Below are 17309 nucleotides of genomic sequence, written 5' to 3' on the forward strand. Positions count from 1 at the left end.
TGATTTGCCCAGGGTACACAGCTAGAGTCTGAGGTCGTATTTGAACTCAGGTCCTCCTGACTCCAGGGCAGCTGCTCTATCCACTACACCACCTAGCTGCCCCCAAGATAAACTTTTTTAAAAAGTCTTTATCGGCCTAGCCCAGCAACACTCAGGTGGACTATTTGCACCCCCAGGGGTTCTGCCACAAACACAACACTGGTCTGGAGGTCAAATCTTGAGTCCTCTGGGGAACAGAGAACCACCCCCACTTGAGCCCAGCTTCCCAGGGCACTTGCTAGCAAGGCCCGGAGGCATTCAATAGGAGTTAAGTTCATGCACAAGGACATCCCACCACAGGGAGGGGGGAATAAGCGCCACTAATGCCAGACAGAAGCAACTTTCTAGAAAAATCATAGGCATTTTTATTTAGAGGTAGACAGATGAGCGTGGACTGCTGTAATATGTCCCATTTAACTGGCGTGTCATTCATATTCAACCCCATTCATCCATCTTACACTGCAGGTAGAACAAAGGTTAACAACAGGAGATTGTTTTGAGACAGCAGGTGCTGGAAAGGGGATATATAATTACATACACTCAACGCAAAACCAGAAATACTCTTTTTCAGTGTTTCCCCAACTTTGACACTCATAAAGTACTTAGAACAAGTTCAAGAAATGCTAACTTTGCCTTGTGGGAATTGTGAAGGCTCTTTCCTGCCCCTCAGCAGTAACAAAGTTAGTGAAACTTTGACAAATGAAGGACAAGTGGCGGGCCACTTCATCTTCCCCAAGCCCATGAGCATTCCTCTAGTTAAGGGAGTGGTTCCCACATATGCCATGGAACCTGCCACTACTTTAGAACAAATGCAGAATACAAATTACTATTCTGCAAAATTTCCCCAAGGAGCTTTCCATTTAAAAATATTTAAGGGAGGCTCCTGTTCACATCTGGTGAACCTAACAGAGCAGATCACACCATTATGATTTTGTTTGATACATACATCAATTGGCTCTGAATGGTCCTCAAAATGACAAGGAATTATCATCAATGACAACCAACATCAAAACATAATGGAATTGAAGCCTGATAGAAAAGTAGAGAAATATGTACAGGAATTCACAGCCCAGAAGAAAGGGGACCTTAATGAGAATCAGTGGAAACCTGGCTATTTTACATAGCTAATTTTGAGACAAGTCATATTTAGCACAAAAGCAATTATAGCACAAGTGACACTTCCCTCCCACTGCCCCCCAAACTTTAAAAAGCCGTCCTTGGAGGAGTCCTCTGCAACCCTACTAGTCACTCTTCAGGCAGCAGGAATGTGTAAGTGTGGTCCCAAGCAGTGGCAGGAGCTTGATCCCGAATGGCTTCACACTCTGAGAATGGCATACTTGAAGAGGGCCATAATAGCAGCACTGATCACTCCCGAAATCGGGACAGTAACAAACCAGGCCATGAAGATGTTTCGGAAGAGTCTCCAGTCCACGGCTTTCTTAGATCGAAGCCAGCCAACAGAAACAACGGAGCCCACCTACAAAAACCCACAACTTTAGTGCTCAACAAGTTTCATTTCCTAGAACCTACATGATCGGCTAATAGATTCCAGTCGTAAGGGAGCTCAGGGGCACACAGAGCACCGCCGTTCTTTTACAGATAAGAATGACAGCTGAGAACCTTGACCTGAGCAGAGTCAGGCCCACAACCTTGGGCCAATCTTATCCTCCGTATGGTGACGCGGCTGGATGGCAGGACAAGCTCCAAGGTCCTTTCCACTTGGAAATCTATGCTCCTCTCTGGTCTTGATTCACTCTCCACCACTGAAGTCTAACATCTTATCTAGTCCTCCAGTCTGAAGGAGGGGAAGCCTAGCAGGGAACTGACTTGCCCCAGGTGACATAGTTAAGTAGCAAATGTGGATGAAGAGCCTAACTCTCCATCATACCTTGATACTGGGCTAATCAATGATCCACAGTGTGCTTGGACTTTTAATTAACTCTCTAATACACTGGGTAGGCAGGGCTGTGCAGTATTTCTTCTTACTAAGATTAACTAACTCATGGAGACCATGGAGCCCAGAGGCTGGAGGGTGAAGGGCTCGAATCTGAATTCCTCCTGTCACCAGAGGCAAACCACCCCCTGTGCCTTGGTTTCCTTATCTGCAAAATGGGGATGGATAACAGCATTCACCACAAAGATCCTGTCCAGTCTGACAAGTGCTCCTACCACAGAGACAAGTAGGAGCTCTTCCTACAACAACTTGGATACTTTTTAATTTGTTACCTCAGGCCAACTAAGATCTCAGGGCAAACTCATCAAAAAGAAAGAGCAAGTCAAGATCTGCCATCCTATCATTACCCATTACATACAAAGGCAGAGATAACAAATGACCTTTCATTAGTTTAAATTGCTAACGATTCTGATGACAAGGTGGATGAATCCATTTTACTGCTTAGACTAAGCTGAAGCATTAATTACCACACATACCTTACAGTGAGTTGTGCTGATGGGAAGGCCAACATTTGATGCAATTACTACCGTGACAGCTGATGCCAGTTCAATACTGAAGCCACTGTTGACACAAAATGGTTGCTTGTCAAAAGAGCCTAGTGTCCCAAACCCAGGTCCAGATCGCCTCTCCAAAGATCAGTTTAAGCTACCCAGCTCTGGACTGAAAGAAGGCCCTATCAGATAACAAGCTAGGCCTCCTCAGGCAAAGTAGCCTTCCTTTGTTACGATTCAAATTTGCATATAAAAACTAGCATAAAGCAATGACCTCAGTAGTCTCCCTCAACAGAAGAACTTGGTATTCCACTATGTATCTAAAGGGTGCTTTAAATTCTGCTAAGAGCTTGATGCTACTGCAAACTCCTATGCTTTTCAAACCATCTGGCAAGCATCTCCGTTCTAGCTCCCAGGTAAGGACAAATGAAACCCAAGCGGACACACAGCTGTCCTCGCTAAAAGTCATGTACTCTTGGCACATTCACCAAGTCTCAGGTCTTGGTGTGTTCATAGGACACTTATCTGGTCACCTGGCCAGTGGAGCTGACTTGTTCATTAAGATTATTCTAAGAGAAGTATTATCAGAGACCATATACCAGAAATTTAACCCTTATCAATGGGAATAAACACTGATAATATGCTTGTGGTTTTGCCACTACAAAATAATTTTAATATAATAAAACACTATACAAATTCAACATCTCTAGAAGTTAACTTTGGTCTTATAACCACTTACCTAGAGGGTGTGATTGGCGTGAGATCCTTCCCCATGGTTTGAATAACTCTCCTTCCCCAGACCCAGAGACCAATACATATACCAACACCACCATACAGCAGAAGCCAAATTGGGGTTGCTACTTTGGAAGCAACATCTCCAGTTTCATAGACCAAATACAGAGCCACCAGAGGTCCGATGGCATTGCTGGAAGATAAGCAGAGAACAAAACATGTCAAAATTGCAAAGACCAATCTTCTCTTTGCTTCTTGCACATGTCTTTATGCTTGGTAGACCAACAGGCAACTGACCTTACATCATTGCCACCATGGGCAAAAGAGCCGAAGCAGGCCGTGAGGATCTGCAAGAACTGGAAGAGCAGGGAGATCTCTGGCTTGTCCTGGTCACGCCACTCCTCCAGGGAGTCCCCACTGCCCTTCCTGTCCCCAAGGCCCCGCTCAACCTGGACGCTCACATCGACATCGGACGCCGAGTGGATGTCGGACACGGCGTTGCAGTAGCTGGTGTAGCTGTCCATACGGACCCTCTTCTTGGAGTCAGAGGCAGGCCCAGTCAGCTTTTCCATCTCCTCCCCTTTCGGCTCTCCTTCTCTGGCACGGAATGAATCCAAAGGCATGCCGCAGATGGCCATGGTGTAGGACGTGTAGCTGTTGTTACGCCTCAAGGGCTTGTCGCTCGAGTCCCCCATGCAATCTCCCACCTTGGCAAGGTGTAGCTTGTGAAGTAACTCTTTGTACAAGCCAGAATCTTTGTGCACGGTGTGATACTGATAGTGGCCGCTGGAATTCATCTGGTTGCTAACTGTTTGATTAAACTGAACCAGGTTCCCATTAGGCAACTGCACTGTGCCTAAGGAAGAAGGAACATATATGTGTACCCACGCAAACTTCCCTGTTGCCACCCTCTCCCCATTTTAAACTTGTAAAAGCTTTCATAGTACTTAGAATAATGTCAAACACATAAGCCATCCCCCTCCCCCCAAAAGAGAACTGCTTTTGAAACCACAAAACCAACCATTCATTGCACTGTCAATATTTGTTTCTTTCACATCTACACTGGGAAGCCTCTCTCGCTCTGGGGCTTCCTCCAGGTCTCCCAGCTTGAATGAGACAGTTCTCTCCTCCACTGCAGCTCGCAGCGGCACAGTAGCAGCTCCTCCGTCAGAAACAGGGTGCCTGTTTTCAGCATCACCAAGAGACAGCTTGGCTTCCTCATGATCTTCTTTCAAGCTACTCTTTTTCTCCATTAAGGGGCTCTCAGAAGGACTGGATTTGATTTCTCCTACACAGCAAGAAAAGTCATTTTAAAGCACATCAACTTCTCCCACTCCTTAATATTCTGCTTTGTCCAATTATTAAGTTTTTCATATTGTAGTTCAAGAAGCCCACCTTTCATCCAATACGTCACGGGAGAGGGATGCTTTCCTGTCTCAGACAAATTCCAAAGTTGGGGGGTGGGGTTCTAAAGGAAATGAACTATCAACCACTAGCTTTATTCTATAACAACCTCAGGCACTACCAACCTCTAGCTTTACTGCAACAAGCGTAATAGCCTCAGGTACTAACACAGGGTATTAATTATTCTATGAAATTCAGTTTCTTCATCTTTAAAATGAAGAGGTCGAACAAGAGGGGATCCAAGTCCTGATTCTCATTCAGACACCATGACCACAACTATTCCATGTTCTTGAACATCCACGTAATAAAGCTGAAAATTCTTTCAGCTACAGCGGTCAGACTGCTAAAGCTATCCCACGGCATGTTGGGTTTGAGACTAGGTGAAGCTCTAAGATGCTGCTCCCCAGGCCTGACTGCACGGGGCTGGGCTCGCCAGCCAGACTCCGGAGAAGCCAAGCAGAGCCTGCCCTCTCCCTGGGCCTCTTCAGGTCTGCAGCAGCCAGTGACGCAGGGCTCACACTACTGCAGTCTGCGTCATGTACTTTCTGGAGAGGAATAAATCGCTCTGCAAACCCAACAGCTGACAAAGGCAAAGAAAGGGAAAACCTTAACCGACCGGCAAAGAACAACGAGGAAAAACTACCAAAAACTTAAAAGAGGCTAGTCATGTAATTAAGTGTTTAGTTGAACTATTTAAAAATTGTGCAGCCCAGGCAAGACAAAACATAGTAGTCTTCACATGCCACATAAATTCAAGCTCTCAAGATGTGTGCCACCAATCTAGGGTATGGGTTTGTGGGCATCTTCAAGGGCAAGTTGTCACTTAAATAAAAATGAGTATCACAAGATGCTTAATTACGGATGCCCAAGTCAGCAATGGCCCAGTACCTAATCACTGCAATGCTTGCTACAGAACACATTATCCCTTACTTGATTTTTCCTCATCAATTTTTGTGCCATTTAGTTTCTTTGGATGAAACCAATGCTGTATCACCAGCAGCATTAAAAGGCTCCAACCACCAAGGAAGGTCCTCTGTCTCCTGGACTCCCTTTCAGCCTCTCTAGCTCTAAATCTTATTTATAAAGCAAGAAAAACTTGCTTCTCCTCCCCTTCTCACCCCTCAGAAATCAAGCATCCTCTTACGCCACACCATTCAGGAATTACCTATGAACCCTTCAGAATTTTTGAACTGATGAGTAACAAAATTAGATAAAGCTCTCCAAAACAACAGAACATGAAGTTTGGCGATGGCTCTCAAATTATTTTAAAATTCAACAAGTTCACAAAGCTACATTTTTCACATCATGTCAGATTACTTACGTTCAATTTTTCTCTTCATCCTGGGACACACAAGGAACCAGACGATAAGGGCACAGAAAACAGCACATCCCACCGAGATGAGGATGGTACCCCACAGAGGAAGTTTGTCAAAGCCCAGCACTAGGAGATAAAATAAGGGATCTTGAAAACCCCAGGGCAACAGCCCCTTGCAACACCGGGGAACCCTCCACGGGAGGGCTCTTCTGGATCTTCATCAGCCTAGGGTCAGTAAGTGTGAATTTCTCTGCTAGCGATAAGACAAGTGAACTGACCTCTGGAAAAAAGACAATTCAAGTCTTAAGAATCTAAGGAACCACCTGACAAATTGAACCTGATTCTTCCTTTTCCATCTTCAGGACAGATTTAAAGACTGCAAGAATCTGGATGACTTGCAGCTAGCAGAGAAGGGGATAGGAGAGGGCAGTTCAAGACTGTGCTGGCAATACTGAGATTAAAATGGCTGAAGGGCCATGACACCCTGCAATTCTACTCTTCCCCTCTTGTCTCCCAAGAGGCAAGTTTCGCCATCTGAAATCCAATAACAGGTTAATCTGAATTTTCTAGGATTTATTTTTTTAAAGGAAAACAAGATGGTGGTCTACCAAATTACCTATTTTTTTTTTTGCGATTAATTTTCTTGCTTTTTTGGTCTAAGCTCCCCAAATCTCAAAATATGGTCCAAGTCTCCATCTTGGTTCCTTGCAAGTTCAAATTCCAAGCATCATCTCCTAAGCCCTACACAGTTCTGCCACTAGGTTCAATGTGACTGTGGGCGGGGCATTTCCCCTTCTCTGCTCTTCAGTTTCTTCACCTAGAAAATAAGTGGTTGGAGGACTGGACTACCTCCACTTTTCTTCCACTAGTCTGAATTCTGTCTCTGCTACTTAACAGCAATTTTTTTTTTACTGTGATACACAGTAACACTGGCATTGCCAAAATGTGTGACCAATATAACGTTATCGGTGAAAAAGATTGTCCCCTCCATGAAAAAAAATTTCATGCAGTGATTTGAAACAAATCACTCTAAAGGATGCCCATGGTTCTCACATTTTTTGTTCAAGGCCTTGTTATTTTAAGATCTCTTAAGTAGATAAATGAATTTAGCAAAACAGACTTGTAAATGTCCTCTCTCCCTATCTCACTATGGGACAGTTACCCCAATATGATCCCTTTAGGATGTTTTTAAGTTAGGCATTCCAGCTTCATCCTCTGCCTCAGCCAAAACAAAACTGCCAACATTCCAATCTTTGCAGGCTCACAATAGTTTTCCTCTCAGCTGCATGAATTCCTCTTCAAGTGCACTCACACCAGCTGTCAAAGATCCCAACTCTTCTCAGTCAAGTAGATTTCAGGGGAGTGATTTAAAATTTAGGGAACGAAACCAAGGTAACTGAATTCCACTTGAGGCCGAATGAGAAAATCCAACACCTCAAGTCTTAAGACTGATTATCCAAGGTTGAATAAGGCTAAGGATTCTTCAGTAAGCAGCCAGGATCCTGATCAATTCCAGTACTTTTAGGATAAGTAGGAGGAGAAAGGGAGGGAGAAGACCATATTATCGGTGGTTCCTGTGAAGACTAAAGAGGAAAGGTCTGCAGTGATTTAGAATCTGAGCAGGTCTCTGGCTGGGAAACTATCTAGGTTAACTCAGCGTACACTAGCCTGCAGCCTTCTGTAATGGGCACAGGCCAGCCACCTTCTAGGAGATTTCAGCCCTGTAAAGCAAAAAGGGGTAAATTGGGCATTTAATGCAAGGTTTGCAACCAAGTTCAAATTTCACATTTAAATATTTTCATCTGAACTTACAGGGTGCTCCAGTGTACATGATGGAGAAGAGGTTAATTCCAATTGTGCAGGCATAGAAAACTGGCAGGGCTCGTAAGCCATTAGGAACTGGATCACTCTGAAAAACAAATTTTAATGTTAAGTAGCCCATTCATAAGCTGTTTGTCCTGAGCCTGAGGCTGAACACTTAAACATGCACTACTTTCCCTAGTCAGATATGATAATGTGGGGCACTGTGGAGAAACCTGGACAAGACCCAGGTTCAAGTCTTCCTCTGGTTTAAGTGTGTCTGTGAGCAATTCACTTAACCCTCCCTCAATGACCTGACCAAGCTACAAGACTGAAGGAGAGTTTGGACATCAATCTCCCCTTCCTATCCTTATACATTAAAGATGAAAAAGCAGGGCAGAACTTGGAACTAGCAGGTGCTTTTTAGCCAGTGCCTCTGCTTGCACTTGCCACACAAATGACCTAGCAATCATTCTAGCACAGAATGCGTTAAAACTGTTAAAGAAGTAAGATTGCAGACTAACCACTCTTCCCATTAAGCAGGCTCCTTCTCCTCCCTATGCATGTCCCTAGTAGCTGCCTAGCCTAGAAATATTAGTTTCTAGTTCATATTAACTCTTTGGGTCGTAGAAAAAAAGATTTCCAAGACACTGAAATATGATGCACCCAGTGACTACTCTCTAGTGCTCTCTTGATTTCAACAAAGCTATTTCCCCCAGCCTGAATATCACCAGGTCTTGAACCAAGATAAAGGACTTTAATAAATAAGGTAATTCAGAAGTCGGATTTTAAACTGAAGAGCAGATACACCATTTTCATTCTTGCTACCTATTATTTCCTTCCCCAAAATGATTTAATATTTATACATCAGACAATAAGATGATGTCAAATTATTTATAGTAACCACTGCATCAGAATCAGAAAGGGGACGTAATTTGATAATTTGTTGAATGGTTCAAGAAAATAGCTCAAGAATTTATCTTAATAAAATAGTAAACACTAACAGACAGCCAAGTTCATGACACTAGACTGCAAACACATTGTGAAATTCTGACTGTGGAAAGGTACTTTCAAACATCATCATGAACACAGAAATCCATTTCAGACTAGCAACTCCTTTTGCATATCTGAATGCCCCTCGCTTTTGTGAAAGGTTCTCAGTTTGATGAACTTTCCTTCACTTTTTCTAAGATACATCAGAAGCAGCAAAAATTGCTATTAAGGACAGTTCAAAGAGATTGATATATCCAAAGTCCTTCAAATGGGTTTCTTCTCGGTTCCTTTTCATTCTGTATCTGCCAGAGCCATGGAAAGAACCATATATCTCAAAGAATTGTGCATTATTCTAGTATTGATATTCTCTTGTATTGATTTTTACTAGGTGAGCTTCAGGTTGGCTAGAATTCAGAAGTTGTTACCTGGAAATATAAACAACCAATTTGAAGCATAAAAGCAAATTCCAGTAGTAAAAAGTATTCTAAATTGTAATTTTATATACACCTTTCTTGGCTTTTTCATTCCCTTTACATCTGAGCTGGGTTTTAGATATAATGTCTGACAACAAATAAGAACAAGGTCAGCTCTATGCCACCTTGTGGAAAGGACACACTAGGGAAGCAGACCTGACCAACTGAACCCAATTTTTCTTCTCCCTTCAGAAAGGATTAAGTTCTGCAAACATCTGAAAATTTAGGTTTCACATAGAAATGTGGCTAATGGGACACACACACACACACACACACACACACACACACACACACACACACACAACCAAAAGAGCAAAGTCAGAGCTTTTCTGAGCGCTGTTCTAGGTTGTATGCTGGGAGCAGAAGTTGTGGGTTAGGTCTCGGACAGCGAGATTTTGGAGGGATGGTGGAGGGGGTGTTAGGTGCTTCTAAGAACACTGAAGTCAAAAGCTGGGAGGGACCCTGGCCCCAGAGCAATGAGTTCTTCAGACAACAGAAAACTGAGAGATTCAGCAGGGCTGAGGTTACAAATAAAAACATGATCCTGTCACACACAGAAGCAACTGCCAGTCCCTTCACTTCAGTCTTTGTAACCAAATATGGCTTATACCTTGAGATCCACAGGTTAAATGCAGTAGAACAATTCAATATCAGTGTTCTAGATATGGTATGTAAGGGAGACCAGCACAAGAAGGTCAATGATCTCAGAAGCCGCTCTGTAGAGAGGGAGATTCTCTGGTCAGCAGCAGCACCAGCAGTGGTGGCCGCATCCCAAACATCAATAAAAACTCATCTCAGGCTAGCACGTCCTACCAGCTAATTCATCTATGCCAATCTTCCCCCTAAGAGAGCTGGCACAAAAGCAAATGACCCGAGCCTTTCCTGGGGATGTAACATAACAAACTCTAGACTCAGTCAGGGGACCCTGGTCTCAGTTTCCTCCTCCACGAAAAAACTAATGTTATGAGCAAAATTCCCATCTTACTTAACTCTGAAAACATAAACTTACTTTCTACTAAAAACTAAAATGTTTCAGTACCTTGAGTTCTCTCTGGTGCCTGTGCTGCCGAGCAGCACCCCCCCCCCCCATAAAGTCTGTAAATGAGCAGGAAAAGTCAAACAAACAGAAAGGAAAAAGAAATGGCTTCTCCAGTTCACAAGCTTCTTTATCAAGCCCTGAGCAGTGTGTTCTCTTCTTCCTCATAAGGGAGTAAAGTGCTGAAAGTTTTCTTTACGCCTCCCAAACATATCTAGACAAAAAGGAAACCTCCCCTAACATCTAAACCAATTTGTAATTACACAAACAGGTATCCTTGCCCAAGGTCCCCAATTCCTAAATGCACTGAAGAAAATGAACATGCATCGGTACAGTCTACACAGACTAAGGTTGTCCACTGTGTTTGTTATGGCTTCAAAATAGGAACTCCTAGAGGTAAGAACTGACCTGTCATAATACTTGGGAAAGTACCACAAGCACAGATGCTAAGAAAGCTACTGTGGAAACTGAACTATGCACAGGAGTAATCGGGGTCTACACCCTCAATGGGGGTCCATCGCTTGGATGGGGGGAAAAAAATGACACCTTTATTTCAATTTAATGATTGTCCTTTGTAGTCCTTCGTATTTCATTTTATGCATTTGCAACCATTTTCTGAAAAGAGACTGCTAGACTTAGCACTGCCAGAGGGGTCCGTGACACAAAATGATCAATGACCCTGCTCTTGGGGCGTGCTGTTCTCCATGGAGCCATTAGGACAGAAATGTTAAAACTGAGCACTTCTATCATATCCCTATCACTCATTGATTACTTCAGGGAGAAAGATTCCAAAGAAAAATGCATCATGTAAAATAAAGGCTCTTCACAACCCAACTGCCCTTGAACTACTGCTGAAGTGTTTCTAGCTGCTTAACACTACTCTAGGCATAGTAGGCACTCAAATGTTTGCTGAGGCTTGAATTAAGTCTAACTTTAAGCCTCTTACCAAGCAGAAAACAACCTGCAAACTACTTAAGCCAGATGCCTGATGTAAACTCCACAGCATCCAAACAGATTCTGAAAACTAGTCAGATGAACAGAAATTTGTGCTCCCAAAGCAAAACAAAATCAGGTCCAGTACGTGGGCACTCTGGCAAGCAAGAAGCACAAGCCGACTTTGTTCCTCTAAACCTGAGGATGCCAAAGACAAAGAAAATCTGCTGGAAGCTCCTAATTAATCTGAGACTGTTCTGAGGTTTCAACTTTAAGCCATCAGGTATTATTCAAAGACAAGAGTCATCCCTCAGACTAGCCATAAAACTTGGGTAAAACACAGGGTTACATTTTTTCCCAAATCATACATACAAAATACCATCTCTGCCCTCTCTTTCCCTCTATAGCTGGGCTATTTATTCTCCTAATCATTTGGAATCAAGTTTTAAATATGCTCATCTATAGACATGGCCTCGGACACTCAAGAAACCTCAGTTCCTACAACTAAGGCAGGGCTGTTGTGCTGGGAAGGGGAGGGAGGGATTCTGAAGCTTCACCATAACAGTGACGAGGAGTTTCCCATTGTCTCTGCTACCTGACCACGACAGAGGACAGAAGAGTAACTGACGGTGCTGGCAGTTCTACAAAGGTTCCTATGGGATCCCATGAAGTATGAGGGCTACACCTCATTGTATTCAAGTCTCCAAATGGCCACTTTAGTTAATCTGTAATCCAACAGAGCTTCCCCTTTTTAAAGGTATTTTGAAAAGGGCCTGGAGAATGAGGAATGACTAATTCCAAATTTCCAACGAACAAGAAACCTAACCCAGAATATCTTAACAATGAAAACCAAAGTCACCAGAATCCGGAGACACTGTAAACTAAACTGAGACCACTCTGGGAAGTAGCAACTACAGGCTCCATCTCAGAAGAAAACATTAACTCACTCAGACACAGACAATCTTTTGTCAAGACCGGCCTCTTTTGATTTTACAGTAAAGCAATTATCAGATCTGTGGAGGAAGTGGGATCTGTCCCCACATTTAGAGAGCGAACTCACAAGCTGAGACAATGTCCAGAATACCTTCAAAACAAAGCAGATCAGGGAAATGTGGGAGTTGATATGAAATTAATATTTTTATAACAAACATATTTGATACAATTTCCTCAACTGTATCAGGAGTGAAGAAAAGCCAACAAAAATCATCCTAGATCCCGACTCTGCCCATGGAAGCACACCAGGAGAGCAGGCTGAGTGAAGCTGGCTACCAGTCCCAGTCAGCATGTGCTAGTTTTCCAGTTGCTAAGTGACCCTAGCTGTTTGCTACCAGCAGCCTTACACTTAGGACAGTCAGGTTTTTTGCGGGAATGAATGACAACAATCACTTCTACCAGTTACAAAGTTTCCACAGGAAAGTGGCACAAGATCTTTCCCTCCAGTTACTTTTAAGCCAGACAAACAAAATTCACAGCCCTGCTTCCCAAGGGACTAGATGACCTAATAGATTTTATTTTCTCCATCTCTAATTTCTGATTTGGGACCTCACTCCAGAGCACAAAATACTCTGGGAAGATAACATTGTTCACCAAGGAAATGTAACTGCAGACCAGGGTCAACTACAGTATCCCCAACTGTCTCTGTTTATTTGGGGTCTGATTTAAAAGCAATAGATTTTATAATCAGTCCTACGGGAAACTAACACCATTGGAAGCCAGGTTCAAAGCCCAACAAATCTCAATCCTAGAGGGCGGCAGCTATGTGTTCAAGCAAAAAAAAAAAAATCCACTGGACTTGGGAATTGGAAAACCCACATTCAGATCCCTCCTACCCCTCCCCCACACTCCAGTTCTCTGGTAATGAATGATAGGGCCCTTTTCCAGCCTCAGTCTTATTTCTCAAAGAAAGGAGTTAGATTAAAACCAGCATCTATTCTATGATACTCTAGTTACACTCCACTAGTGAATGATGAAAAAAGATAATTTTCAGGTTGCTAAACAAAACATCCAGGGAAGGAAAGCCACGCCTTCTTTATTTTATTGGCACACTGCTGATTTCTAGACCTGTTTCCAATCAGACTGTGCCTCACTTAACGACTCCATCGTCCCCCTAAACCAAGACCACCTGTCAACCCCACTCTCAAGAAAGAAAATCTGGAGTTCCTCGCTGCAGACTCCGACGTCAAGGAAGACCCTTACCTTTCGGAGGATGAAGGATCGAACTAGGAAGAACAGAACTGCAGACATGATGCCAGAAAGAAGTGGGGAGATGAACCAAGACAACACTGCGGAGAGAGCACAAGAGCGGGTCGGGATGAGCTTTCCCCAGTCTAAGGCGAACCCCCCTCCACGCCCCGGCACCGGCACATACCGATTTTCAGCAGCTCTGACCACTTGACACCTTCCTGCCCCTTGGCCACCAGGGAGAAGCCGATGGTCGCGCCGACAATACAGTGGGTACCGGAAATGGGGAGCTTCAAAAACGAAGCCGCTAGCTGCCACACGGCGGACCCTGAAACACAGGCGGCCAGGTGACCCGGTCAGCCCCTGCGCCCGCCCCGGCGCTGGGACCCCGCCCCCCGGCGGCGGCACTCACCGAACATGGCACTGACCGAGCCGGCCATGAGCTCCTGCGTCGAGTTGTACGTGTTCACGTCGATGAGGCCCTTGCGGATGGTCTCGCTCACCTTGGCCCCCAGCAGCACGGAGCCCACGGTCTCGAAGATGCTGGCCAGCACGCAGGCCTGCCGCAGGGTCACGACCCCCGAGCCCACGGCCGTGCCGAACGAGTTGGCCACGTCGTTGGCGCCCACGGAGAAGGCGAGGACAAAGGCGATGACGAAGCCCAGGACGAGCATCCACAGATAGTCGACGAGGGGCGCGGGGGCCGTGGGCGCCAGCGGCGTGACCAGCGTCACGAGGGAGCCCAGGGGGGTGGCCATGCTTCCGCGTCCCGGGGGGAGGGGCTCGCTTTGGGGGGCTGCTTGGGGCGGGGCGGGGGCTGTGTAAATGAGGTATGAGGATGCTATAATAAATAATATATATTACATACGATTAAATACTGTAAACGGGAGGCACACGTCGCGGGGCTATCGCTATACGCGGCGCGGGGGCATCTCGGGGTGCTGCCGGCTCCGGGGGCTCCGGGGGGCTCCGAGGCTGGGGCGCAACGCCATGGCGGACCTCAGCGAGGGCTCAAGGGCATCCTGCGGGGGGAGAACCCACAATAGCACCATCTCTTCCGGGGGGGTGGGGAGGGCCACGCGGGAACCTCCAAGGTGGGGACCGGGGCGGGGGAGGCGGCGCGGGCACGTGGCGGCGGCGGAAAGCGCGCCGCTCCCGGGGGAGGGGGGATGGGAGGCCCGCGCGCGCCTCCCTCGCGACCGTTGTGCGAAGCGCGCGCGCGCGCGGGAAGGGGCGGGGGCAGGGGAGGGAGGGGCGGGAGAGCGCGAGAAACAGAGAAAGAGCGCGCGGACCCGGCCAGGAAGCCCAGGTTCCCGCGCGCGCGCCCAGGGCGGGGAGCCGCCAAAAGCGCTCGGAGGGGGAGGGGATGGGCATGCGGGCTCAGGCGGAGACACAGACTCTCCTCGTCGCGAGCCCGCCGGCCCCGGCACCGCTACTCACCAAGGGGAACCGGCGGCGGCGGGAGGACGGCTCCGGTCAGAACCCCCAGCACGAAGCGGAAAAAAGCGAAGCGTCCCGCCCAGAGAGCCCAGGCCGAGCCGAGGACGAGCGACGACGCGGCGCTGCCTGCAGCTGCTACTCGAAAGCCCCAGGCGGTACTCCGTCAGCCATCACCTAGCCGGCGCACGCCGCCGGCGGCCCCTCTTATAACCGGCCGGCGCCCCCACGTGACCCTGCGCGCCCCGCTCCGCCCTCCTCCCAGTGGGGCCCCGCCCTCCCGCGACGTCACCCTGTCCGCCCTCCCAGTGCAGGCGCCTCCTAGCGCCACGTGATCTAATAGAGCCTCGCGATTGGAGGTCTGCGAGCCGCGGGCCCCGCCCCGTCTGGGAAGGATCCCCCGCCCCCTCCGGGTCCGGGTGTTTCCCACGTGAGGCCGGTGAATCACCTTTCCCGTTTCATGACCCCGTTTTGGGATATTCTCGGGGGAGCGCCGTCCCCCCGGCCCCGTCCTTCCCCTCACCTGCCTACGACTGCCCGCTGCAGTCCCCCAGAAGGCGCCTCGCTGTCCTCCCCAGGGCAGCCCGGCAGATCTCAGGACTGGGGGCGGCCCCTCCTCCAGGTCGGGGTTCACGGCACCAGAGTCTCGGCCTCGCCGTCAGAGAAGACGCTTTGGCCCGACCACCTGGCACCTCGAAGCCCGTGACCCTACTGCCCTTACCCACTAGGGACACGGACCCCCCTTCCCGTAAAAAAGGGGGCAGGGGTCCCTCATATCCACGAAGGGCATTTGCCCTCTCCATAAAAAAGGACACGGGTGGGGTCCCGTATCCAGAAGGGGCACTGAGCCCCCCAGTAAAAAAAGCGGGGCAGGGGTCCCTGTTTTCCACGAGGGGCATTTGCCCTCCCCGTAAAAGCGGGGGCTCAGATGGTGGGGCTTCCAGGGTTTAGTCTAGGGGCACGGCTACCGAAGGCCGGCACACCCGAGGCTGGCTGGCTCGCCTGGGAGGAAGCTGGGAGTGCCGAGAGAAACGGACAGCTCCAGGCCCTCGGGGCGATTTCCTCTCCTTCTTTTCATCCGGTTACCTAATCTGTGTCATGGAGGTGGCTTTGGGCCCCGGAGCGCTACCTTTGAATACAGTCCAGGAAGTAAGCAGATCGTTATCTGCTTTTCTGGGACTGGTGTAGCTGCGAAGGAAGGAGTTGATCTATCCTAAGGCTCCCCACTTAGTGTGGAATTCTTTGGCCATGGCCACGGACAAAATAAAGAGGAAAAAAAACCCTACAAAATGACGTTCTCCCAGCACCGTATCTTTGCACTGGCTACCCTGTGTCCCACCTCCTCGCCATAGCTTCCTTCAAAACACTTTTCTCTGCCCTCACCCTCAGTGCTTTTCTTGCTTCCTTGTCTTGTATATGCAGGTTTTTGCACTTTTTCCCATTAAAATGGGAATTCTTTGAAGGCAGTGTTTTCTTTGTTTTCATTTCTTTGCGTACACATCGCTTAGCTTAGAACTTTGAGTTCTTAATAAATGCTGGTCCACTGAGTCTGGGACCTTGTGATTCTTCAGTGAAGAGGCAGAGTGTTGGAGAAAGAATTACTAATAGATGAGTTTTGATCCTGAGGAAATGTTGGGTTAACCCTATCACATTAGAAAAGTTAGTTAATAAGGGAAAGGAATAGCATATACTATATGTCAGGCACTATGCTAAGCTCTTTTTAGAATTCTCATTTGATCCTCACAACATCACTGCAAGGTGGATGCTATTGTTATCCTATTTTACAGATGAGGAAACTGAGGCAAGTGGTGAAATGACCTGCCTGGTGACACCCAGCTAACTGTCTTCGGTATCATTTGAACCCTTTGACTTCAGGCCCAGACACCAGCTGCCTCCAAGACATGCCCATGGTCACACAGCTAATAAATCGCAGAACCGGGGATCAAACCTAGAACCTCCCAACCCCAGTGTTCTTCACACAACATTATCTAGTCTTCCCACTTATATAATGCTGACCCAAGCCATTGAGGCTCTGGATAAGTCATTTCTCTGTTGTGCCATACCTCTATTTTCTTCCCTTGAGCTGACCCCTGACTATTTGTATTTGACATACCTAGGGAGAATTCTAATAAACTCCATCCCTCCCCCTCAATCTTTAACATAATAATGAAACTTACTTTTACATAAGACTTCGATTTTGCAAGGTACTTCTACCTACATTGTCTCCTGAGAGCTTGGGTAGATATCCCTATTTCATAGATGAAACAGTTTCATAAAAAGAAACCCAAGATTCACACAGCTGAGAAATGGTACTTCTGAGTCTATCAATTTTTCCACTACTTCTCTAACATCCTTTCATTTTTGTCTCCCAAAACCCTTTCCAAAGTTTTGTACGGGAGATGGTATGCATAGACCAGACACGATCTGTTTGCTGTAGGGAACTCTGGGATTCCTATCGATGGAAGTGAGCACAAGTTGGGAAACGTCAAATCTTAAAGAGTGGCCAGGGTTGCCTGAGTCT

General features: G+C 46.8%; 1 protein-coding gene across 1 annotated transcript; it reads right to left on the reverse strand.

Annotated features, from left to right (window-relative positions):
• Nucleotides 1-380: 380 nt before the first annotated feature.
• Nucleotides 381-14267, reverse strand: SLC20A1 (solute carrier family 20 member 1). Its single transcript, XM_020963641.2, has 10 exons — nucleotides 13764-14267; nucleotides 13539-13679; nucleotides 13367-13452; nucleotides 7748-7844; nucleotides 5942-6061; nucleotides 4238-4504; nucleotides 3514-4072; nucleotides 3224-3409; nucleotides 2470-2554; nucleotides 381-1516 (listed from the first exon to the last, which is right to left on the reverse strand). Exons 1-10 carry the CDS (start codon nucleotides 14107-14109, stop codon nucleotides 1355-1357), a joined length of 2049 nt encoding a protein of 682 aa, XP_020819300.1. The 5' UTR covers nucleotides 14110-14267; the 3' UTR covers nucleotides 381-1354.
• Nucleotides 14268-17309: the final 3042 nt, after the last annotated feature.

This window comes from Phascolarctos cinereus, unplaced genomic scaffold, assembly GCF_003287225.1.
Source record: "Phascolarctos cinereus isolate Bilbo 61053 unplaced genomic scaffold, phaCin_HiC Scaffold_2;HRSCAF=192, whole genome shotgun sequence".
Lineage (NCBI taxonomy): Eukaryota > Metazoa > Chordata > Mammalia > Diprotodontia > Phascolarctidae > Phascolarctos > Phascolarctos cinereus.